The sequence below is a fragment of the Aotus nancymaae genome, unplaced genomic scaffold, assembly GCF_030222135.1.
Source record: "Aotus nancymaae isolate 86718 unplaced genomic scaffold, 86718_ANA_hifiasm-v0.15.2.pri h1tg000036l, whole genome shotgun sequence".
Lineage (NCBI taxonomy): Eukaryota > Metazoa > Chordata > Mammalia > Primates > Aotidae > Aotus > Aotus nancymaae.
Window position 1 is genome coordinate 3218702 of NW_026988450.1, and position 27098 is coordinate 3245799.

The 27098-nt window shown below is 36.5% G+C and overlaps 1 protein-coding gene across 3 annotated transcripts in view; it reads left to right on the forward strand.

Annotated features, from left to right (window-relative positions):
- The window catches only part of SNTG1 (syntrophin gamma 1), a 758808-nt gene that overhangs the window by 706947 nt on the left and 24763 nt on the right, over positions 1–27098 (forward strand). For all 3 annotated transcript variants that reach the window (XM_064384170.1, XM_064384171.1, XM_064384172.1), the window contains 2 exons: positions 2309–2461; positions 6066–6158. In XM_064384170.1, the coding sequence (XP_064240240.1) occupies positions 2309–2461; positions 6066–6158 (246 nt within the window). The remainder of the gene's footprint in view (positions 1–2308; positions 2462–6065; positions 6159–27098) is intronic.

The following is a 27098-nucleotide window of genomic DNA, read 5'->3' on the forward strand; positions in this document are numbered from 1 at the left end:
AGAAATGATTAAAGATACTAGGGATTAACCCTGTGACAATTTGCAGGACACTGCGTATATACAGCATATATACTTTCATGAGTCATTTAACAATGGAGGTGTATTCCAGGAAGTGCGTCTCCGTTAGATGATCCCACTATTCCACGAATGTGCTTACACAAGCTGAGACAGCATACCCTACTGCGCAGCTATGTTATACAGTATGGCTCTCGCTCCTAGGCTACACACCTGTATAGCATATAACTGTACTGACTACTGTAGGCAGAAGTAACACAATGGTAAGTAGTTGTTTAAATACACACAGAAAAAGTAAAGTAAAAATACAGTTTAAAAGATTTTTAAAAAGTGGCTCACAGGTACAGGGCAGTTACCATGAATGGAGCTTGCAGGATGGAAGTTACTCTGGTTGAGTCAGTGAGTGAGTGGTTAGTGAATGTGAAGGCCCAGGGCATTACTGTACTGCACTATAGACTTTGTGAGTACTGAACACTTGGGCTGCACTACATTTACAAAAAGCATTTTTCTTTCTTTGGTAATAAATTGGCCGGGCGCGGTGGCTCACGCCTGTAATCCCAGCACTTTGGGAGGCCGAGGCGGGTGGATCACGAGGTCAAGAGATCGAGACCATCCTGGTCAACATGGTGAAACCCCGTCTCTACTAATACAAAAAAAAATTAGCTGGGCATGGTGGCGCGTGCCTGTAATCCCAGCTACTCGGGAGGCTGAGGCAGGAGAATTGCCTGAACCCAGGAGGCGGAGATTGCGGTGAGCCGAGATCGCGCCATTGCACTCCAGCCTGGGTATCAAGAGCGAAACTCCGTCTCAAAAAATAAATAAATAAATAAATAAATAAAATAAATAAATTAACCTTAGCTTACTATAACAGTTTTTACTTTACAAACTGAATTTTTTGAACTTTGGACTTTTTGTAAAAATGCTTAGCTTAGTTGTGCAGCTGTACGAAATTATTCCGTATTCTTATTCTATTATTCTGTGTGTTTTTTCTACTCTTAAATTTATAATTTTCTTTTTTTTTTCCTTTTTGCTTTTTAAATACTTTTGTTAAAAACTAAGACAGAAACACACACATTAGCCTAGGCCTACACAGAGAGAGTCAGGATGTCCAATATCACCTCTTCCACCATCACATCTTGTCCCCCTGGAAGTTCTTCAGGGACAGTAACATGCATGGAGCTGTCATCTCCTATGATAACAATGCCTTCTGGATACCTTCGGAAGGACCTGCCTGAGGTGTTTAAAGTTAACTATTTAGTTTTAATAATTAGAAGGAGTACACTAAAAAGTCAATAAAAGTTTGATACAGTAAATACATAAACCAGTAACATAGTCTTTCTTATCATTATTATTATGTACACTACATCGTAATTGTATGTGCTAGCCTTATACAACTGTCAGCACAGCAGGTCTGTTTACACCAGCATGATCACACACACGTGAGTAATGCATTGTTCTATGACATTACAGTGGCTGTGACATTGCTAGTGCATGGAAAGTTTTCAGCTCCATTATAACCTTACAGGATCACCATCGCATGTGCAGTTCATCATTAACCCAAACGTCCTTATGTGACACATGACTGTATTTAAAATGCTATCTCTGACATGCTGTATTGGGTTACTCTGTTTCATAAATTATTTACTTCACTGCTTTTTCTCATGTTAACATCTCTTAAATTGGAATACATATAAATTTGTGAACACTTTAGCTGAAAACTTCTGGTAAGACCAAGAAATTGCCAGCATCAAAGATTTCTTTTTGATACAATAAAATGCAGTTACACGAGTAAGGTAAATATGCGTTATCTTTTTAAGCAATATGGCTGTAGACAAGTTAGACTCGTTTCTTTATTCATTTCTCATGGAGAAGAATATTTTAGCTTACTTATAAAGTTCTTAAAATTTACAAACATGTACATAAGCATTATTTGATTTCAACATCATGACGGTTATGTAAGGAAGGGAGGAGATAGTGTGTCAGCCCTTTGTACGGTAATAAACCAAGTCTCCTTTGCTAAATTCTTTGGTGGTTATACTGTTAGTAAGAGTTAATGTCAGAAACCCTAAGTTCTATTTTATGGACATGTTTCAGTGTAAAGACCGAGATCTCACGTGTTAGTTACTGGCTTTGAAGCCTGGAGTCCTGGAATAATTTTTAATGAAGACTTGGTGAAGTCCCACAGTGTTAATCTTTTGAACTGCGGCCTCCGCACCTTGCTCCAGTCAGGAATGGCCAGGTTAGCAATGTGAAGTGGTGTGTGCCAGCCTGTGTAACTCCAGGTTTTCACCAGGACAGTGACCTGCTGGACCGGCGGAAACACTGCTTCACCGTGCAGTCGGAGTCTGGGGAGGACCTGTACTTCTCAGTGGAGCTGGAACGTGACCTCGCCCAGTGGGAAAGAGCCTTCCAGACAGCAACCTTTCTAGAAGTAGAACGGATACAGGTGAGAGTCTGTAGGACCGCAGGATCTGTGCCTCTCTCAAATGCATAACAATTCATTCCAAAGTAGTATAAAAATGCAGTTCTGGAAGTCTTGACCTCCTCAAAGACATTCCATAATTAGCCATTTTTGTTTAGTGATTAGTAATGCAGCTCTGAATAAAATTTTAATTTTTCCACAACTTGATCATTCCAGGCTATTTCCTACTACTAATCAAAAATATATTTGTAACTTTAATTAGAAATTGATCTGATTTAAATCTAATATAGAAAATAATCTGATTTAATTAATTGTTGACAAGCTCACTCCTGTTTTCCAAATATGACCTCCTCATTTCCAGCCTGTTGGCTTCATTTACTCACAATGCTCTTTCTTCTAGAAAGCCTTACCTTTGTCTCTGTCATTTAAAGCCACAAAGAGTTTTTGAAACTTTTTTCTAAAGGTCATATCCTCCAGGAACACGTTCCTGATTTCCAGTTTACCCTGCCCAATGCTTGCCAATACTCCACTTACAACTATCCTGTTCAAAAATGCTCTTCTTCTCACTTTTGAATACGATGTAACCTACTTGTCTATTTTTTTAAGGATTGATCACACTCAGTCTGTGTTGTATTGGAGTGACATGTGCTTATCATTCTCTTAAATTATTGACTGTTATTGGCTAAATTATTGGCTGTTCGGCCAATATTTGGCAAATATTCAGCCAATAATTGGCTTAATTATTGGCTAAATTATTGGCTGTTTGGAATTATCCTATTAATATGCCAACCAAAGTCCAATGCATTTTACACATCATGAGTATTCAACAGATATCTATCGAACTTTGTTTCTTAAATGTGATGTTACACCTAGATCAAACTTTATAGAGCCCTCAGCCTCAATTATTCACAAGACTATTGAATGAAACAGTCTCCCAAAGTTGGTTCTGTGACTGACCTCAAATAGACCTGTGGACAAATGGAAAGGTTATCATGCACTTGCTACATGCAAATGGACCCATAAAGCAAGGATCTAAATACACACATGGACACCTAAGTTTGAAAACAAATATGGCATTGACTATACTGCTGTGTTTGCCTAAGACAGGATTGTTGGATACATGTTTTTTCAACATGTTAAACTGATTTCTATCTTCTGACTACAAACATATGTAGTCAACACATCAAGTTGTACCAGTATGACATTACAATCAGGGGAAGAGGACAGAGAGAAAACTCCAATTACAGTTTTTAAAATTGTTTCCTTGACTCTTTTCAATAACTCTGCTTTTATCTTCATGCATCTAAAAGGTCTTAAATAGGTAAAAAATTTCTACAATTTAACTCATAGAACTTCAATTCAAAAAATAGATATAATATCAAAAATGGAAACATCAAAAACATATTAAATATGATTTTATTTCAAGTTAAGATCCAAGACCATTTAAAGTATTAAAATATAATTTAATTGAATGTAATTTAATTTAATTTGTTATTTAAATTGATATTTTTAATTATCATTTCTCTACAATAGTTCATTTCACTTGGAAACAACTACATGGTAATTTTAACATTTTGGTTCCAATTTAGTACTTTTTTAAGTTTCCTGATATTTATAAACCAGATAGAGATAAAATCTTTGAATCTGGGCCTTGTATTCTGTAAACTTATATCAAAAAATACACTGCACTATCTCCTTATCCATTCACAATGGCAATTTAAGATAGGTGTCAGAAGTGAAGAATAAAATATTTAATGCCTTTTTAGCTTTCAGTTGCTCCACATATTTTATAACTCCCTTTTGTTTATTGTATAAGAAATCAATGGCTGAACACTTCCGTAGTGTTATTTTTAAAATTCAAATATGTGAATATACTTACATGAAGAACCTTACATGTTTTTCTTCTATGTTCTGAATTTAACACTTCCACTAAAGTTGGTAGGAAATTAAATAAAGAAGGAACATATGTTCTATTGTAAAACAGGCGGAAAAAAAAAAAACAATCAATTGACTTTTAAAGTGTTTCTCATTTGAACTTCCTTAAAAAGGATAATGTATTTATTAATTTTTCTCTGTATAATTTGTTCTTAATGAAACAAATTAAACAACAAATTAAATATTTTAATATTAAACCTGCTATGTATATTTGTGATATGCTATTAATATTATAAATTACAGAACTTGACACTATATATAAATTGAAACTTCAGTGAATGTCAATTTATATCACATCTATTGTTTCAATTTAATGATTATTGAGAAAATCTAATTTGTGATGCTGAACTTAATAGAAAAATTTGAATGCACTGCACCGAATTTGTTTCCACCTGACATTTTCTTGTTTAAATGACAGTACTTGAAATTAGCAAACCATTGTTTTTAAATTAGGAGGAAATTTTATAGCCTTGAACATTTCATAATGTTGATAATAGTTTTAATAAAGTGCTAATGGGTGGATGTAAGCATGCACAATGCTCGTGTATTAAACAAATATAATTACTCCCAAAAATGGACTTTTGAGGCTCATTATGTTCTTTAATCTGCTTTTTAACAAAAAGTAACTCTAAAGAATATTTTTGCATTAATATAATTTTTCTATGCTAATAAGGCATGATTATATTCAGAATGGGATTCAATTAATGTAGTTTTATATACAGTATTATAAAAACAAATACAATATAAGGATAGGTGTTGAAAATTGGCCTCAGATAATATTCTCCTCCTTTTTCTCTCTCTCTCTCTGTCTCTCTTTCTCTTTTATCTCATACATAAATCATAAAGATTTTTCATGACTGGAATATCCTGCTGCAAATTAAAAGTAAATGCAAATAAAACAAACTTATAGATGTAAAAACACATTGTGTTGCATATAAACCTCAAATTTTTATTATAAATTTTTATATCCTGTTTTCTTTGTATTTCAATATCCATATTTACTAGTCTTTTCAAAGTATTTATAAAAGAAAATTATTATATTATCTGATCTCATTGTGAAAAGTAACTGCTTATTGATTTTTAAAGAATTATCTGTAGTTCTAAACAAATACATTGGAAAGTGGTAAATATCTTTAGGAATAGCTTGTGCAATATGGAAGAACAGAGAGAGACTCTTACAGTTTAGATACATTCTTTTAACTTGGTTACTGAATCTGTGTTTGTGTGTGTGAGAATCTCTTTTAATAATATCCATGAAATTGATATTGTGAGAATTCAAGACACTACTATTTAACAATAGTTCTTTTTTTAGTTTACTGAAAATGCGGTGATACTTGGCTACATTATATAACAGCTTAACATAAACTTGCCTACACCTAAATCTTTTTATCTACCACCTTTATTGTCAATATAGCAAAGACAGACAGTATAGCACCATGTAAAGGCAAAGCTGGGGGAGCAGGATAGGAACCTTGGCCGGGCATACACCTTGGCAAGTTAAATAAAACCCAATACTCTCAGCACCTGTTTCATTAACATTAAAATGTTGATAATGCTCCCTTCTTTATACAATTATTGTTAATATTAAATTAGATACTGTATAAAGTACTTATTGGAGAAGCTGTCACATAGTTCTTGATATTGAGATTGCATCAGTAACATAAAAAGTAATAATACTTTCTGTTCTATCTAGTGCAAGACCTATGCATGTGTGCTAGAAAGTCATCTAATGGGACTCACGATTGACTTCAGCACAGGATTTATCTGCTTTGATGCTGCAACAAAGGTAATGCGTTCAGGTCAGCTCTGAGAAATATGCTGCAAACATTCTAATTCAGAAATAATTTAAATACCTCATAACTCTTTTCAGCATTTTAATCGTCATGTCAATTTAAGATCCTCTTTTTTGTTAATGGAAGATAAATTATGCTTCAATTAACAAAAGTTTGAATTTTTAATAAAATAATTGTAGTACCACAAAACTATAACTATGTGAAAGTAAATCTATGTATCCATGTAACTAGCTAGCTATCATCATTTTACCTTTTCTTAAAGATATGACTTTATAACTGAAGGAACATTTTCTTTCCTAAAAAGAAATTTTAAAAAAATATATTTATACTTTATCTGCTTCAACTTCTGCAAGATAAAAATAAGGAAAAAAAGATTTCTTTATTTTTTTTAAAGAATTATAGCTGACATGTTAGAATTATTGAATGGTGAAAATTAAGTTTAGTTTCTAGCTAGGGAGTATAACTTGTATAAACACTTTACTTAATAAGGATTATGCTCTAAATATGTATCTCTAGGAGTGATGCACATTGAATGACAAAGGGTGCCTACTTAGCCAATCATACCTATAAAAATCCACCTTTGATGACTATGGATGGAAAAATGACAAAGCCAAAGCATTGCACATTATCATCATTATTTTTAATTGGAAGTAATCGTAAAGTTCAACTGACCCCCATTCAACTGCTCATCTGCTTACAGTCACTGCTACAGTTTGTGACTTGGGGCTCTTGTCATCATGGAAGACATTCTCTTCCTTCTCATGAGGACGTTGGTTCTTTAGAACCATTCCATTTTCCCCTTCATCAACGTAGGGCTTGAATATAAATTGATTTGTTCCTTCTCACTAATTTTAGGGATTCATGAGCAATCCTTTACCAGAACACAAATATTTTATCTAGAAATTAAGTATTGTGTCGGATTTTCTAAAGCAAATGCCAACAAAATCAAACAGTTATACAAACGTGTAAGAAAGATGGAGTGTAGGAGACAGAGCAGGGTGCTTGATTTGTGAAAGATGAACATCTAATGGTGGGGTCCAGGTAGGATGCTGCCCTGTGCTCATTCACCTTGAGAATCTTCATGACTCAGCAGCTGGCATTGTCCTACAACATCTCACATTACTTGAAGATTGTCAATATTTATTTTTAACATTGTAAAATTAGCACTTATTTGCCGGTCAGATTTGGCTATCTAATGTGTTGCATTTGCATCATGACAAAAGAATACTTTGTGAATAAGGAGTTTTAAATGCCAGTAACTCTTGAAAACTCTCAAATGAGACTGCCGTGCACTAGTCTTATTACTAAAAAAATTTTTTTTTTAAATGCTCATCAAATCAAGATAGGCTCCTGAGTGTTAAATTAGTTTGATAAATTAACTAACTGAATTATTAAATAGTTAAATGAGTAATAAATTAATTTTATAAATAAACTCAGAAACAAATTATACCTTTGGGAGGCCGAGGAGGGCAGATCATGAAGTTAAGAGATCAAGACCATCCTGGCCAACATGGTGAAACCCCGTCTCTACTAAAAAAATACAAAAATTAGCTGGACGTGGTGGTGTGAGCCTGTAGTCCCAGCTACTTGGGAGACTAAGGCAGGAGAATTGCTTGAACCTGGGAGGCAGAGGTTGCAGTGAGCTGAGATCGCACCACTGCACTCCAGCCTGGTGCCTGGTGACGGAGCGAGACTCTGTATCAAAAAAAATAAAAAACAAAAAATAAATAAATCACACTCACTAGAAAAGTCAAAGTCTGATTTTAAAAAGAAAATGCAATTCCCAGAATTGTCACTAAACTCTATTACGTGAATGTGAAAGAATCTTACATTAGCAAATGAGAAAAATAAAATTCACATGAATATAATTCTGAGTATATTAATCTATTCTGAGTTTATTTTAAGGCTAGCTATGTCGGTGTTCTGTTGGCTGTGCATAATAAGGGAGAAAATCATGACACCAATGTCCTATCCGACATTCCTGTCTACTTCTGCTGGATGTACTGGGAATGAGTGAATAGTCAGGAGTGTCTAAGTGAACGATTACGATGCCATCTGGGGCAAACAGTTTAGTAGGAAATGAGAGTTTAATCGGTCCAATCTTGATATTCAGGAAACACCAGAGGCCTTCAGGAATAGTAGTCACTGTCCTATTTTCTGATTATATCATCGGAAGCATCTACCTTCAAGGGAATCTGAGAATTGGGAGAGGCTAAAAGGAATCTATACCCATTAATGAAGAAGGTTATAATATCCATCACAGATTATGACACTCGGAGAATGAAAGTAGGAGCTATTAACAGTTCTGTCAGCCATAAGGAGGAGGGCAGGCATAAATGGAGATTCCTGGGCAAATCACTGAGCTGGGGCTTTCCGCAAGAAACTTGCACCCTTTCATCAGATGAACCTGGAAGTTATTTTTAAATATTACAAAAAAGATAATTGTTACATACAAATCAAAGCATGTTTTTTGTTTTATTAAAATAGTTAATATCTAGTTATTTTCTATCTATTTTCTGCTAAGTGATATGAATGTGAAAAATATCCTTAACACTATATATCCCACAGGTTTTAAATATTTGGATTCAGAAGGGTTTATCCTTTAGCTGAACGTGCTTTATCCTTGTGCACGTCATCTTGATCGAGTCCTCCAACCTTGAAGTTACCACAGAAGCAAACCAAAGGTCTTGTGATAAAGTAGAGATTCCAGGAAAGAGGTGGACTCTATTCTGGGTCATTAATTGAGCTCCATATAAAGCAGATAATGTGTTGTTAATACATTGAGAATGAAGGAAAGACTTGCTGCGTCTCTTATGTCAGGGAATGAGAGTCAGCATGATTTTATATTACACTGGAATGCTAAGGGTTTAGATACAGAGAGATGTCTGGGAATGTCAAGCTAATTCTCATCGCTTATGACCTGTGCTTGGAAGTTCCCAGAGCAAGTTATTACCCTTGGCTTGCCAGAGCACAAGACATATTAAATAGCATTCGGTTTCATATACTGACATTTACATTAGCAGCATATCAGGAGGTGATGCATTCTTCAGTTCCCTTACTGTTGCTGGGTGACTTCCTCACAAGTTCATTACTGTACAGCTCAGCTTGTTCTTTGTAATTCCAATCCTTATCAATATGTAGCCTTTTCAGTGTTAGAAAAGGGTATTCTTATTATTATGTCAAAGTATAATATTAACTGTACTTAAATAATTTACATGGCTAAAAGCATAGTCTTGTATCCATTATATTGTTTTAAATATGTATATGTGAATTAATTAATTATATCTAGTTACAGAGTCCCTAGTTAAGCAGAAGCCTCAACAGTGGCATCTACAAAACACTCATTCAATTTGTAAATAAATCTTCATTGAATGCCTGCTGTCTCTTGAGAGACATGGGAGGGCATATACGTCAGTCTTCACAGATGTTTCCTTTAAATTGAGACAAGAAAGGTGAAATTATCCAGGCAGGTATCTGTAAGTGAGGAAGGACATGGAATTTGAGGGCAGAGGAGATGAGGCATCATGTATGTGGGCATCTAAGAGCCAGATTTGGAAAAAAGATCAAATTAAGAAATTTGGATGTGATTCTAAGAGCAGGAGAATACCTTTAGTGTTTGAGGCATAGGAAAGAAATGGTCAGATGTGTGTTTGACAATAGAAAACTAATGGAATAATATATAAATGAAATTGAGAAAATCTGGGTAAAACCCAGATTCCAAGTGTTTTTTTAGATTTTTTAAATTTTTTATTATACCTTAAGTTCTGTGATACATGTGCAGTACATGCAGGTTTTTTACATAGGTATGCATGTGCCATGGTGGTTTGCTGCAGCTGTCAACCCGCCATTTAGGTTTTAAACCCTGCCTGTATTAGGTATTTGTCCTAATGCTATCCCACCCCTTGCCCCCAATCTTCAACAGGCCCATGTGTTCTCACTGTTCAGTTCCCACTTATGAGTGAGAATATGTGGTGTTTTGTTTTCTGTTCCTGTGTTAGTCTGCTGAGAATGATAGTTTCCAGTTTCATCCATGTCCCTGCAAAGGACATGAACTCACCCTTTTCTATGGCTGCTTAGTATTTCATGGTGTATATGTGCCACATTTTCTTTATCCAGTCTATCATTGATGGGCCTTTGGGTTGATTCCAAGTCTTTGCTCTTGTAAATAGTACTGCAATAAACATTTGCGTGCATATGTCTTTATAGTAGAATGATTTCTAATCCTGTGGGTGTATACCCAGTAATGGGATTGCTGGGTCAAATGATATTTCTAGTTCTAGATCCTTGAGGAACTACCACACTGTGTTCCACAATGGTTAACTAATTTACACTCCTACCAACAGTGTAAAAGCATTCCTATTTCTCTGCATCCTCACCAGCATCTGTTGCTTTCTAACTTTTTAATTATCATCATTCTAACTGGTGTGAGGTGGTATCTTAATGTGGTTTTGATTTTCATTTCTCTAATGACCAGTGATTATGAGCTTTTTTTCATGTTTGCTGGCTACATAAATGTCTTCTTTTGAGAAGTGTCTATTCGTATCCTTTGCCCACTTTTACACTGTTTGTGGGAGTGTAAACTAGTTCAACCATTATGGAAGACAGTGTGGCACTTCCTCAAGGACCTAGAAATAGAAATTCCATTCACCCAGCTATCCTATTACAGAGTATATACCCAAAGGATTATAAATCATTCTGTTATAAAGACATTTGCACACGTATGTTCAAAGTGACACTGTTTACAATTGCAAAGACCTGGAACCCAAATGCCCATCGACAATAGAACAGACAAGGAAAATGTGGCACATATACACCATGGAATACTATGCAGCCATAAAAAACGATGAGTTTGTGTCCTTTGTAGGGACATGGATGAACCTGGAAGCCATCATTCTCAGCAAACTGACACAAGAACAGAAAATCAAACATCGAATGTTCTCACTCATAGGCGGGTGTTGAACAATGAGAACACATGGACACAGGGAGGGGAGCATCACACACTGAGGTCTGTTGAGGGGGGCAAGGGAGGGAGAGCCAGGGGGTGGGGAGGTCTGGGAGGGATGACATCAGGAGAAATGCCAGATATAAGTGATGGGGGCATGGAGGCAGCAAACCATATTGCCATGTAGTGTACCTATGCAACAATCCTGCATGATCTGCACATGTACCCCAGAACCTAAAGTACAATTTAAAGAAAAAGATTTTAAATAAATTCTCAGAGTGAAAACCTGTGTACTTATCTGAATGGTTTAATATGTTAGATGAAATATATATATATATTTCATATGTTTGAGGGAGAAGTGCTGAGCTTGATTAGACAATCTCATTCAATCTTTAATTCAGGCAACTGGCCTAATGATAATGCATTTCTGTTCCGTTATGTCCAACTCAAACATATATCATCTCTAAGACTGCTTAATATCTACATTTCAAAAGTGTGTTCAACACTGAGCTTGTTTTCTATTTTACTCTCACATCTTTTGTCTTCCTATCTCATCTATCTAAAGAAATGCAAATTTAGTTCTATCCTCTGACTTGTCTTTAACTTTACCATTTAGCCTTTTCATAACTTTCTCTACACAAATCTAGAAGGTGTTCTCTCTTTTCCATTTTCAATATTACTAACTTGGCCAACCTCTTCTCATTTGGATTACCACAGTATCTTCCAAATACGACTTCTCAATTTATTTAGAGCACATTCTTACTATGCGTCAATTATACCACATGACTATTGCCAGATACTAGGAGTATAAACAACAGATGCAGTTCCTCCCCTCAAGAAGTCTACAGTCTAATGAAAAAGACAGATCTAGAATTGGGTAGGTACTTTCATGCAGCATGGAGTGAAGTCTAAGCCTTATGGGGGCCTAGTTACATAGTTAAGAGGGATAATGCCAAATGGATATAGGACTTGGTGGGATGGTTTGATCAACTGCTTAACCAGAGATTCCATCAAGACAATTTGCAAAGGGTAAAATTGTGGTTATCTCTGGACATTCATGAGTCAAATAGCAAGTACCAGGTGATTTATGATACAGGAAGAGTATGAATATATACTCCCTTCAAAGCATTACTGTTGTAATTTTTAACATGTTCTGTATAATAAGTTGTAAACTACATAAATTATACTTCCCAGAGATTTTTGTTTTGTCTTTTTTTCCCTATGTGGCAAAAAGCTACTTTTATTTCACGTAAAATAGTTAACACAGTGTTTAGTTTACCTTCATATGTGAAAATTGCTTCAGTTTCTTTAAAGAGAAATTTTTCTCTGGGGCATGAATAACTGGACCTGGAAACAGTGAGCTGATAAGGAAACAAATAAAGAATGTGCTGGGGATTTTTAACCTTTTTTGTCCAACATGTAAGCCTTTCATTATCATTAACACAACTTTACTTTCCATTTGTACACTATGAATGCATTACAGTTTGAATGGTCTGCATCCAAGGAACGCTTGATGTTGTTTCAAAGTGAATTTTTAGTTAACCTGAGTCCCTTATTTGTAGTCAGCTTTGCATGCCTGTTTTCCCATGGAACTAGCAGCCAGCTCTGTATCTGTACTGTAAGTGGCAGGAAAATAAAGTTAGGACAAGCTTTTTTTCCACTTCCCTTCCCACTGATATTCTCTAGATTACCAGTATTTCCAGACTGTTAGCCATTCTAACAATGGGTCTTACTCAAATGACTAGCTTATGGAAACTTTTCACATATGAAGGGGACGAATGCTTAAAATAGCAGCAGCATTATTATAAGAAGAAGTGATGACTCAGAGCATGCTATGAATAAATTGCTTTCCTGGGTTTAGTGTCTTGTTCTAAATGGGACTCTGAGTCCTCTATTTTAAGAAAGAAGTCAGGCATTAGCAATAAGAGTTTGTTTATAGTCATGTTCAATAAATGAATCTGATGTTTGGTGGGGAAATCACTAAAAAGGCAGGTCAGAATAAAAGAAGAAAAATAAACTGTGGAAAATGATAGACTTAGATTTGATTTCTACTTCTTGTCTGTGAAATATGGTGAACGTGTATGATGCTGCTTCAGCTGTATCTTCTGGGAAATTGCAGTAACTCTAGCTATTGCGTAGCCCTTGCAAGAATCAGAGATAATGTAGGAAAGGGCCTAGCACAGTGAATGCCCATTTTAATAGTAACAAAGATGATGCTTCAATGAAAGAACAGCAGACTCTCAAAATGCTTCACACACTAATGAAGTCTTTTCAAATTACTTACAATCTGTGCTTGTGTTCAGCCGTCGAATGATTCAGTGACAGGAACAAATGATCGATTACTTATTATATGCCTCATTCTCTTCACATGAAAAATTCTGCTTGATAAAATTTCAACATTTAATCTTCAATTGCACATGGATTAATCACTATTTATGATTATATTGTATGTATGTATGTATCTGTATCTATATCTATCTATCTATATTTTTGTTTTGTTTTGTTTTGAGGTGGAGTCTTTGTCACCCAGTCTGGAGTGCAGTGGTGCAATCTCAGCTCACTGCAACATCCTCCTCCTGGGTTCAAGCAAATCTCCTGCCTCAGCCTCCCAAGTAGCTGGGACTACAGGTGCGTGCCAGCACTCCCGGCTAATTTTTGTATTTCTAGTAGAGACAGGGTTTCACCATGTTGGCCAGGCTGGTTTCAAACCCCTGACCTCAAGTGATCTACCCACCTCAGCCTCCCAAAGTGCTGGGATGACAGGCACGAGCCACCACGTCCGGCCAACATTGTATAATTGAATGTGATTGCATTGAATCCAAGGTTCTGTAATGCTTATCTGCTTGCATGCATTGCCTTAAGTAAAATTTATCTCTTGTAAAGAGTAGCTCATAGGCAAATGATTCTTCTGCAGAACTTATTTTTCTTTTATTCTTTAATCAATTATTTAATCAGCCCTTTGGTGGAAACAGTTATACCACATACATTGCTTTTGCCATTGACAGTCTTCAGTGATTCTCTTACAGTGATCTCCAGTAGTAAAAGGGCTGTGATTTGTCGTGTTACTCTTTCATCATCTTTACTTGCAGGTTTTAGGTGTGTGAAATATCTAATTGTATGTTAAAATTCAAGAAAAATGATATACTTACCATTTCACATAAATTCCCAAAGAATATTTTGAATTAAACACTATTTTTGACTGTCCAAAACAAACAAGTTTTAATAAGTCAGTAAGTGTCTTGCATCTATTATCACTCTATGTAAATGTATTACATATTCTATTCTATTGTGCATACTTTATCACTTCTCAATTTGTATTTCATGGGAAAAAATGTGCCTGCATAAACAATGTCAAATGATTTTCCTTTATGAAAATATCCTCAGACCGTTGTGCTAATAAAGCTCCCTAAACGTACTTGACCACATTTGACTTCCTTGCGCTGGAGGAGCAAGAGGGAGCTTCACAGGTTCATGGACAGACATGGGAAAGCAAAAATCTTGTCTGTAATTACTTAATATAAAGGCTTTGGGGCAAATTGTAGGCTTTAAAAATATTCAAAAGTTTCTTCATACATTGCCTTAGTTTTGTTCGTTTGTTTATTTCTTTTGCTCGCCTTTAGACTTGACCTCTACCAAGTTTAGCAAATTAAGACTACTACTGATGACAGGAATTATTCAATCCAAACTCAAGATTCTTTGATCAAAGTTCTCTGGAAAAGACAGAGACCACTGGGCTTTCACAGTCCAGGAAATAGTAAATAATACCGGCTGTTTTCACTATGCCCTCTCTAAAATTGGGCATTTCACAGTCTTTTTTATTTTTTATTTTTTGAGACGGAGTTTCACTCTTGTTTCCCCATGCTGAGTGCAATGGCACAATCTCGGCTCATTGCAGCTTCTGCTTCCTAGGTTCAAGCAGTTCTCCTGTTCAGGCCTTCTGAGTAGCTGGGATTACAGGCATGCACCACCATACTTGGCTAATTTTTGTATTTTTGATAGAGACGGGGGTTTCTCTATGTTGGTCAGGCTGATCTCGAACTCCTGACCTCTGGTGATCTGCCCATCTTGGCTCCCCAAAGTGCTGTGATTATAGGTTTGAGCCACTATGCTCAGCTTGTGTTGCCTTTTCTCTTTCTTTCTTTCTTTCTTTTTTTTTTTTTCCTGAGATTGAGTCTCGCTCTGTTGTCCAGGCTAGAGGACAGTGGCAGGATCTCAGTTCACTGCAGCCTCTGCCTCCCAGGTTCAGGTAATTCTACTGCCTCATCCTCCTGAGTAGCTAGGATTATAGGCATGTGCTACCATGCCCAGCTAATTTTTTTTTTTTTTTTTTTTTTTTTTTTGTATTTTTAGTAGAGACCGGATTTCACCATGTTGGCCAGGCTGATCTCAAACTCTTGACCTCGTGATCCACCCACCTTGGCCTCCCAAAGTGCTGGGATCACAGGCATGAGCCACCGCGCCCGGCCTTCACAGTCTTTTACAAGTTCTCATTTTAGTATATGTTTCCCTCACTTCTTCCAGTTACAGGCCTTCAATAACATGACAACCACATAACTAGAGGGAAATGACTTTTCTTCATCAAAGTTGATTCTGTTTGAATATATTTATTTTATAAAAGTTAGATTTATTGCCTGTCCCCTACATACCAGTGACTCCGTTAGGACCCAGGGCTGCAGCAGTGGGTCAGTTAGACTGACTGGAAGCTCTCATTACAAGGAGAGGAACACAGCAAGAGGGGCACATGGCAATGAGGTCTGTGAAAAAAAAAAAAAAAGGAAAAAGGCATTGACAGAGATTTAGAAGGTCTTTTAGTAGTTTTGCAGGAAAAGTCTTCCTAAGGCAGTTATATTTGTAATGAGACCTCCACAGCAAGAATAGAATAGCTATGAAATGAGTAGGGGCAAAAAGTTTTCAAGGAGAGAGAGAAAGGAAGTGTTAAGTCAGAGACGCAAAAGGGCTCTGCTCTTTGCTTTTTCCAGAAACATAAGGAGGGCAGGGTGAGGAAGAGGGAGACAGGATGAAGAAGATAATTCTGATTGCTATATAGAAAATAAATTCACGTTTACTTTATCCAAAGCTTTTATTCCATGGTATTATTTGTACTTAACATTTGCTGTGGAAGATATAATGTAGATGATCACAAACAAACCGACAGAGGTGTCGAATGAAAGATACTGTGCATCTATGGCCATTGACCTCTAAGTTACGAATCTTTGTTTGGGAAAGGGGCGGGTGTCGGAGGCATATTCAAATATTTTCTTCTTATCTGAGTTCCCTGCAATTTTAGTTGAATAGGTGGTCTCCTCAGGCTAATAGTAAGTAAGGTGGCCGTGCAATTTGCTGCCTGATGTGTGATAATAAATAATTATGTATTAGCTAACAAATTGGTTTCGTGGTATTGGTTCGCCTGTAAAATTATTTTGTCGAGCATTATTTTTAAAAGGTTGTTATCTCTAAAATATAAACATATAAGCATATGCTAGCCACATTAAATTGGGAGGTATATCTTTCTATTGATTATCTAAGCATTAATAAGTAGATTAATCATTTTTAGTAGAGAATCTCTGTTGGTTGAGGTGCGATTATGAAAGGCGAGTTTACCAAAATCAATTCAGGTGAACTTTAGGTACAGGTGTTACTTAATTTACAATAATTTGATCTTACTACGACTCTGTGCTCTATTAATTGTATATATTCGTATTATCAGCTGTATAGTAAATACCATAACCAATGCTAAATGTTTAGATGAATTTATGGTGACATTCAAAATAATAGAGATGTTTAATTTGACAAAAAGAAATTTCTAAAACTTTACTTCAGTTCTACAGATGAGTTGGAAAAAAAACAGGATTAGAGTTAACAATTTTTTTTACTTGAAGCATTAATAGAAAGATGACATCATTTAATTATCTGTGAATTTCTTCGACTAATGGAGACAAACAAATATCATTTGGCTCACTTTGATACGAAAACTGGATCTTCAAAATTAGCATATTTCATTTAGATGAAGAATCATTTGAACAAAATTAAAATTTATATGTAAAGAATGACTTGTAAATATACCTTCTCCATTTAAATATATTAGATCAACTTATTTGGCAATGTTTTGTTTTTAAAGTAATTACTAATCCTGTATTTCAAGCATATGCTAATTTGTTCCATTTGGCTTTTATGCAATCAGTGATACAGTTATTCCCATGGTGGATGGGTGAACATTAAACAACATTTTGTGCAATTGCATACTTGTTATCAACTTTTTGCTATATTAGAATTCACTAATTTTTCATTTAATACCTTTATTTTGTAACTTATTGTAGTTGAGTCTAATGCAGATTTTTAAAATATCAAACTGTAAAATAAATACCTATAATTCTATATTACAATCTAAAATAATTTTAAAATTAATAAATATAGTCTTAATCATACAATAAACAACAAAACTTCTTATACAAGCATTCATATTACTTCCTACAAACCATACAGAACGGCCATTTATCATCTTTCCTGTACATGACACCTCTAATTTCATGTACATGACACCTCAAATTTCCTCTTTTTTTCACTGCCCCTTTGAAAGACTGTCTGATGCCAGAGGACAGGTTGCAGCAAGCAGACTGTTACACCAACTGGCTTACGAGCAGAGGTGTTGAATACTTCCCCCGCAGTAGACCTGAAGAAACAAGCTGCCTTTAGCACCTTACGTCCAGATGCACTTAGTTTTATCAGCAAGTACCATGTCTACTGCATTTTTGCTAAACGGGTGAATATTCTGGTATGATATAAATTTTGACCACCAAAAACAAAGCCTTGTGCATGATGCTGCTGAAGTACAGAAGTGAATCTTCTCTGCTCACGCTTCCTGAACGTGATTGTAGGATTGGCAGGGTTCTTTAGTATTCCACACTTGCAAAAGAAATGAACTTCTACCTACGCTGTCTTCCCTCTCAGCATATACACAATAATACACGCCTTTACATTTTATCCTTCTTCAATGCCTAGTTGTGTACAGGTATGTGATATGTGGTAAGTGTGTGTACATATATAATTTCCACTTGAAGAGCTTACTTCTTAAACCTGCACTAACATGTTACTAACCAGGAACTCCTCATTGTATTGAAATAATGCACTGAAAGTGTTCCTAATAAAGTCATTCATAACCTTCTCATCAATATCACTACTTTCTAAAAATTAATAAATAAAAATACGTTATTACTGTTTATTACACAAGGTGCTATGGAGCAGTTAGTGAGGACATGTATTTCAGCCAGTAGTATGTTTTTGAAAAAGCTTCCTTATGGAGTTACGATTTTCCTGGGACTGAAATGTAAAGTGAGACATGAACTGGCCACAGTTGGGGGATCACTCAAGTGAGGCCCCTCAGGCAGAATGGGCAACAGGCAAAGCGGAAGGAATGAGCAAAAGCATCGTGATTTGTGAATAATGAAGAGTGGTACGGCTCGAGCAGAGTGTCATTAACAGGCAGTGGCAAAAATGAGATTAGAGATTTGAGCAAGGCTAAATCTTGAGGGATTTTGTGCGTCTTAACAAGGGTTTAAATCTGATCATGATACTACCCTTGAAAGGTGTTATGTAGCAGAAATATAAGTTTTAGAAAAGGGAAGGGAGTGGGCTTATATTACAGAATATGAAATGTCAAGATTAGAGAAAAGAAATTAGTTTTGAAGTTACTATGAAAACTCAACAGAGAAAATGTACCTAAACTATATTCGTTTTGTATAATGGTAATGATGACATAGAGATTTACGAGGTGTGTGGGAATTAGAATTAAGAGAATTAGAGGCGGGGGTCTGATGGCAAACTTGACTTTTATTTTCAAATGTAATGCTTAGATAACGGAGTAAACGTTCTGACAATCCCTAAAATGGATTAAAGAAGAAGGTGGTTGAGGGTAAGAGGAAAATTCACTTCAAATGTATTAATTTTAATCGCTTTACAAGCTGCTTTAGATTGGGTTCCTTTAAAAGTTTTCTTTGGGAGAGCTTTCAACAGATGATATTTCCAGGTGCTGGGAGTCCAGCAGGCCTCCCAACAGAGGTGAGCCGAGAATCACAATATTCACCGCAGGGTACATCACCCGTTATGCAGCCCCACTGGCTTCTCACGCTAAGAGAGCCCATCCACGTGCATTTTGCATTCTCCCTCGTCCCGGATTCTCACTGGTCCTTCTGTAGAAAACAAGAGAAGGTTAGTGAGATCATAAACAGCCCCGGCTGCTATGGCTGCTGTCAAGGCCGTAACTGACGAGCATCATCTCCTCCACTCCTCATTCTTGAATGGCCCTGTCGTGACCATTACATCTGCGCTCTGGGCAGTTTGCCTGCTGCGCTAACCCGCGCTGTCATTCAAGAACTGATCCTGTGGCTATGGACACTGTTTTATTTCCATGTACCATTAAAACTGGCAATGGCAGCATAAACAGACATTTAGCAGAGTTACTGCAAGTCAGATAAGTTTTTCTTCACTTTCCTCGTACCTCCTGATTGAGTCGAGGGACAGTTATCCCTGCAGAAGGCGACTCCTTAAACTGTTTACTGATCTCTCAATGCAAACGTTTGGAAGTACGAGAAAGCGCCGTGGCTTATGACCTCCACCTGCACAGTGCAGAGTTGTCAGCACCAGGTGCTCACGTTCCCCATTTGAACAACTGGGAATGGTGGTAACTGCAACCTGTCCTAAATCCACCTCTTCATTCTCTGACGCATGGAGTCTGCCTGCCGGGGATACTGAACTGTGTACTGGTCAATGATTCGGGTCTATTCCACCACGCCCTGGGGATGGGGTCCCCTTCTCATAATATATCTCCTAGATGAAGCACTGGCTATATACAGAGAGGCCATTGAACTGCCCTCTCCTGCCCAAACCCTCAGGCTGATGCACCGCAAGGTGGCGTGACGATGTTCCTGCTCCAGCACCTTTTTTTACTGTAAAACGGGTCCATTGGTGTGGGGAGTGACAAGGACTCTTGCAAAAGCTCTGCAAATTCTACAATGTTGATGCCTGGTGAACAGGAAAGGCAGGCTCACACCAGTGTGTGTGTCTATTCATCTCTAAATTAATTGATGCCTCTTTGGGGTGAAAAGGGCCCAATATTATCAATCTGCCACCAAATGGCTATTGGTGTAGCCGCATCGATGGCACCTTGAGTGCTTTCTTTTAGCTTCTATCGGTGACAGATCGGACATTCAGCCGTAGTACTAGCCGGATCCTCCTGTGAGCGTGAGGAGTGAGGTGGGGCTCACGTGTGGCCTCCGTTTGTTCATGCATTCTTTATTCCAGTGACAGAGCCGGGCTGATGTAAAATCGCTGAAGTATTAGGAGCAGTCATTTCTTGAGGCCTTTTCTTCAAACCCCTTTGCCCCTAATGTTCTTATATTTTATTACTACTGGATCCCTGACTGGGTCAAATCTTTCACGTCCGTCCACGAATCACCCATATTCTTATCTCAGTCTACTTGTATTTGCAGAAAACGGATGCCCAGATGCACTTTCCAGGGTTCTGTGAAGTGGGGAGCGTTTTCTCCTCACTGATGTGTTTCAGGAACAGCTAACAGAGGAACTGTGACAGAAGAAACCTCAACATTTTGTTTGCACCAGCATGCTCAGCCAGCCTGTCTGTGAGCACATCTTAGCCTTCTGTTCTATCTTAGGTCGCCACAGAGATTGTCCCTTAGACGTCAAATTTGCCAGTTGTTGAGTGGTACAGGTCCTAGACTAGTGATGGGGTGGAGGCCTGGGCTGCCAGCTTGGGTAGATCGCTGGTGCCCTGTGGCTCGGCTCATCCCTGATTCCCGGTGAATCAATTACATCCTACCACTTTTTACATTGCCCTGTTGTACCTTATAACTTATTGGGCAGACTGTCCAAAAATAATGTGTAGCCCTGGATACATGTGAGCATCTGTCTCTACAAGGACCTCTGACTGTGAAATGGTGCACAGATTTTCTGGAGATGGAATCACTTTTCTCCAGAGTCCAGAGAGGTCTATATTGTGATTCCCCTATGAGGGCTTCACAGAAATTCCACACAGGTTCTTTCTCCAGAATAGACACTTCTAATGTCACAGAGTTTGGCAGATTATAATGAATACAGTTAATCACCAGTCTAGCTCCCCTGCCAGTGATGGGGGTCTCTGTTGTCAGCCAGCTAGCAAGCAATCCATGTCCAATATTTCACTTTTGCGTCTGTATTAAGAACTACACCTAGCATGAGCTTTCTTAGATTGAATTTCTTAGAGTAGTACTCATGGCAGAGAAATATGTTTGTGAGATGGTGTTCTCAGGACACACCTGTATGTAAAGTAGAATAGTCAGACATTATTACTTCCAATTTACAATAGAATATGATCAGGCTCTAATAAATTAAGAATCTTGCCCAAAGTCATGTGGCTTATAAGTAGAATATAAAATTTAGATGACATTTTAGAACTTGTGGCTCTGAGCTCAGTATTCATCTTTATTTCAGTACACTACCAACAGCAAAATACATGATCTTTCCTGGGATATATGCATTGTAATTGGGGAAAGTATCTTAATTTCCTGGTGATGGAATTCAGGCTAGTCCCTGGAGAAGAGGGCACAAAAGTAGATAAAAAGGAGAGAGAGGTTTCTGGTCTTTATAATCCCCTTGATCTCATTTGATGTAGGCAGCTACTGATTATCCTAGTGTGCATGAACTTTACCAGTATGTAAAAAAAGGAGACAAATTGACATATTTTTTCTGAATTTTAGTATTATTATGCCAAGTACTTTTTCCAACAAAATTCTAACATATTTTATATAGATCTTATTACTATAACTTGTTTTACTTTCTACCTGATTGAAAAGCTTTTGAAGCCAGAAATTCTTGCTCCTTTGTTTTTTCGCTAGCACCTTCTTTCCAAGCAAATAAAAGTGAATTAAGTAACCATAAACCATCCCACTATCCATGCACTTCTAACAGCTTACTCAACACTATCCTGTCTGGGTCCACCTCAGAGCTGGCTGTAAGGAATCTACAATTGCACTCACAATTTACATTACATAGCAATGTAAATTGCATGCTATAAAAAATAGTGCTGTCTGTTCATCCTTTTCATCATTAATATTCTTTTTTTTTTTTTTTTTTTTTGAGACAGAGTCTCACTCTGTCACCAGGCGCCAGGCTGGAGTGCAGTAGCCTGACCTCGGCTCACTGCAACCTCTGCCTCCCGGGTTCAAGCAATTCTCCTGCCTCAGCCTCCCAAGTAGCTGGGACTACAGGCGCACGCCACCACGCCCAGCTAATTTTTTGTATTTTTAGTAAAGACGGCGTTTCACCATGTTGGCCGGGATGGTCTCGATCTCTTGACCTCGTGATCTGCCCGCCTCGGCCTCCCAAAGTGCTGGGATTACAGGCGTGAGCCACCGCACCTGGCCTCATCATTAATATTCTTAACATAATTGCCACACGATCAGAATCTTAGGAACAAAATATTGGTAAAAGAAATAAGATTACCAAAGAGTCCTTGAGTTAAGCTATTTTTCAGAACTTTATAACTTCCATTGACAGTAATTTTGACTTAGGTGATTCCAAGTTGGCCTTAGTAAATTTCTTTGAGTGTTACAAGTTTACATAGTTTTCCTAGACTCTTGTCTCTTTTCCTAGTTTACTGCATTATCTTGTAGCTGACCAATCCTTCAGCTAAGTGTATCCATTAACTTATTTATATCCATCTTTGAGGTATCCTACTCACAGCCAATGATTCGTGGTTCATATTCAGAAATGTATCAAACCTCTTTCATATGCCTCTAATACATGTTCTTACAGCCAGAGGAACTTTATGATGCTTTATTTAAAATAATGAGCTTTTAAAATCTGTTCACTCTTAAAAGCTCATCTAACTGAAATAGCAAATTCCTGTTTAATAGTGTAATTACTATGTATAAATTATCATTTCAAATTTATAATTATAATTTGGGAATTTCAAAAACCTTCACTTTATAGCTAAGCCAAGATAAAAATAAAGTGTCTTGTCCAAAGCTACACAGTAGGTTAACGTCAAGACTGTGCTACAAACAGTGAGATATTTTGGCAGAATTTTTTCTCTGTTTTTTACAGCTATCTTTGTTTATTTTAAATTAAAATTAATTTTTGTCCTTATGTTCCCCATGAATACTATATTACTTGCAATTTTCCATGTATTTACATAATACTCATGAACATTATTTTAATGAAAAATGATTAGAATTTTTATTTTTTGATATTAATATGTTGTTTAATATATTCCTTTACTTTTTATCTATTATATTTCCTTACAGTTAATTTTTATAAATGGAATTTCTGGATCAAATTTTGTTAACATTTTAGGGCTTGAAATATATAGGTAAAATTAATGACCTAAAATTTCACACTGTCACCAGCATTGTTATGTAAATATTTTTCAACATAACCTTACTAGCTTTAGTTAATACAATTTTCAGTGATCATTACTAATATAATGATTGAAAACAGCCTCTGTAATATTAATGCAGTCTTCTTGATTTCTAGTGAGGCTAAACAGGTTCTCCTACGGTTGTTAACAAAATAATTGCTTTTCCTCTTAAAGAGGAAAATTACATCTCTCTGCAATTTTTTTTGTACATTGTGCATGGGTTTTTTTTTCCAACTTTTATTTTAGATACAGGAGATATATGCACAGGTTGTTACGTGGGAATTTTGTGTGATGCTGAGGTTCAGGCTACGGACCCTGTCACTCAGACTGTGAGCATAGTACCTGACAGTGTTTCAACCCACGACACGCTCCCCACCCCTCTAGTATTCTTCACTGTTTATTGTTCCCATACGTACGTCCATTTGTGCTCAATGTTTAGCTCTCCTTGTAAGTGAGAATATTGGAATTTGGTTTTCTGCTTTGCATTAAATTTGCTTAGACTGTGGCCTTCATCTCCATCCATGCTGCTGGAATGGAACGGTGATCACAGAATAAACTTCACATATGTGGTAAAATGATTTTCAACAAGGGTGCTAAGACCATCCAATGAGGAAAGAGCAGTCTTTTCAACTAACAGTGTTTGTTAGGAAAACAAAATATTCACCTGCAAAAGGATAAAGCTAGAACCCTTGCCTTATGCCATATGAAAAATTAACTCAAAATGAGTCAAAGACATAGCTGTAAGAGTTAAAATAATAAAACCTGTAGAAGAAAGCGTAGGGAAAGCTTCATGACTTTAAATTTGGCAATAATTTATTTGCTATGACACCAAAAGCTCAGGCAACAAAATAAAAGATAGATAAATTGGACAACATTAAAGTGAATAACTTCTGTACATCAAAGGATACTACAGCAGAGTGCAAAGGGCACCCACAGAATGGAAGAATGTATTTGCGAATCATATATGTGATAAGGGTTTAATATCTAAAATATATAATATGCTCATACAGCTCAATAACAACAAAACATGCAACCTAATTCAAAATGGAACATGAGTAGATGTTGCAATGAAGAATATATACAAATGGCCAACAAGCATGCAAAAAGATAACCAACATCACTAGCCATTAGTAATGCAAGTCAAAACCACAGGAGTTACCAGTTTACATTGATTGGGATGGCTAAAATCAGAGAGAAAACAAAGAAAAGCGTCAATGAGGATGTGGAGAACTAGGAATCCTTTCTTTCATATTGCTGGTATAATTATAAAATAATGTAGCCTCTGAAAAATATTTGGTGATGACACAAAAAGGTAAATGTCGGTTACCGTATGATTCAATAGTGCAACTTCTCAGCATATACACCAAAGAATTGAAAGCAGGGGCTTTTTGTACCCCAATGTTTATAGCAGTGTGACTCACAGTTGACAAATGAAGAATGCAACTCAAATGTCAACCAGTAAATGAATGGATAAATAAAACTGGCATTTTCAGACAATGAAATATTATGCAGCCATGGATGGACCTTGAAAACATGTTAACTGAAACAAGTCAGACACAAAAGGAAGGGTATTTTATAATTCCCTTAAATGAAATACCTAGAATAGGCAAATTCATAGAGACAGACAGTAGAATAAAGGGTACCTGGGACTATAAGTGAAGACATATGATTAATGAGTACAGAGTTTCTGGTTAGGATGTTAAAAATATTCTGGAAATGGCTAGCAGTAACGATTGAACAACATTGTGAATGTATTTAACGTCCCTGAATTATACGTGTAAAAATCATTATAATGCTAAATTTTATATTATGGTGTATTTTAATGCCCAAAAGAAAATGTAAATGTTCTTTTTATTTTATAATTGTTAATGTTAAACAATAGTTTTAAATTAGAAATGAAAGAATTATATACAATGTAAAAATGCATCGGTATATTTTACTTATTTTTGGTTCTTGTTATACAAATGTTTTAGTAATAATGTAATCAAGATGTGGAGTTTTAGTAATTTTAAAAGTCATGTTTTTCTTCACATAGATCTATGTGAAGAGACAAAAACCAGTTTTGTCATGTTGCCCATGCTGTGTAAAACAATTTTTTAACTGTAAGGTATATTTTTTCCCATTTGTAAGGTATATTGTTTTTCCAACAAGATGGAAAAACAAATGCACACTTTATTGAGTTGAAGGTGAAAGTTGCAATGTTCATGTCTGTCACTGTTACCTCTCACCATTAAAATACGTATGTCCAAATGGAGACCATGGATAAAGTCTCCTAATTATAAATCTGTAATATCTACACTGAAAATATTACCGCTAGGAAAAGTTATGCATGTGAATATTTACTGTGGAATTGTTGGTTGGAGATAAACATATACTCACTCCTTTTCATTCACCCTTAAATGTATTTCTTGGAACCTTTACCAATCTCATTTTCTAAATGCCAGTGTGAGATAATCTTGGAGAACAGGCATTTTAGCAGGAATTACTTTTGTATTTTGCTGGGTGAGGAGGTAGTATTTTCTCATTAGAAACTCTACCTAAAAAGCTAGGACTTCAGAAATCTGGGTTTTAAGGATCACTAGTGAAATGTTAAAATTCACATTCATAATGTTTACCTAAGAGTTGCTCTCCATATGAGAGTGTGAACGTATTGACGGAAGTGCTCATTTACAGGCGTACCTCACTTAATCACGCTTCACTTGACTGTCCTTTACATATACTGTGTCTCTTACAAACTGCAGGTTCGTGGCAACCCTGCGTTGAGCCACTCTATCCTATCAGCTGTTTTTCCAACAGCATGTGGTCACTTCATATCTCTGTGTCACATTTTGGTAATTCTTACATTATTTCAAGCTCTTTATTATTATATTTGTTATAGTGACTTGTAATTAGTAATATTTCATGTTATTATTGTCATTATTTGGGAGCACCATGAATTATGCCCATTTAAGATGGTGAAAAATTTTAACCAAAAAAAAAAAAATGTGTGTTTTGACTGCTCCACTGACCAACTGTTCCCCACCTCTCTCCCTCACCTTGGGCCTCCCTATTCCCAGAGACACAGTCATTTTTAAATTAAGCCCATTGATAATCCTCCAATGACCTCTAAGCATTCAAGTGAAAAACTCACGTCTCTCACTTTAAATCAAAATCCAGAAATGATTATGCTTAATAAGAAAGGCATGTTGAAAACAGAGACAGGCCAAAAGCTGGTCCTCCTGTGCTAAACGGTTAAACAAGTTGTGAATCCAAAGGAAAAGTTCTTGAAGAAAATGAATAGTGACATTCCAGAGAACACATACATGACCAGGAAGTGAAACAGGCTTCTTGCTGATATGGAGAAAATGTTCACGGTATAGAAACATCAAGGCAGCCACAACATTCCCTTAAGCCAAAGCCTAATCCAGGGGAAGGTTCTGACTCTTTTCAGAGCTGTAAAAGCTGATAAAGATGAAGAAGCTGAAGAAGAAACAGTTGAAGCTAGCAGAGGTTGGTTCATGAAGTTTAAGGAGAGAAGCCATCTTTATGCCATAAAAGTACAACGTGAAACGGCAAGTGCTGATGGAGAAGCTACAGCAAGTT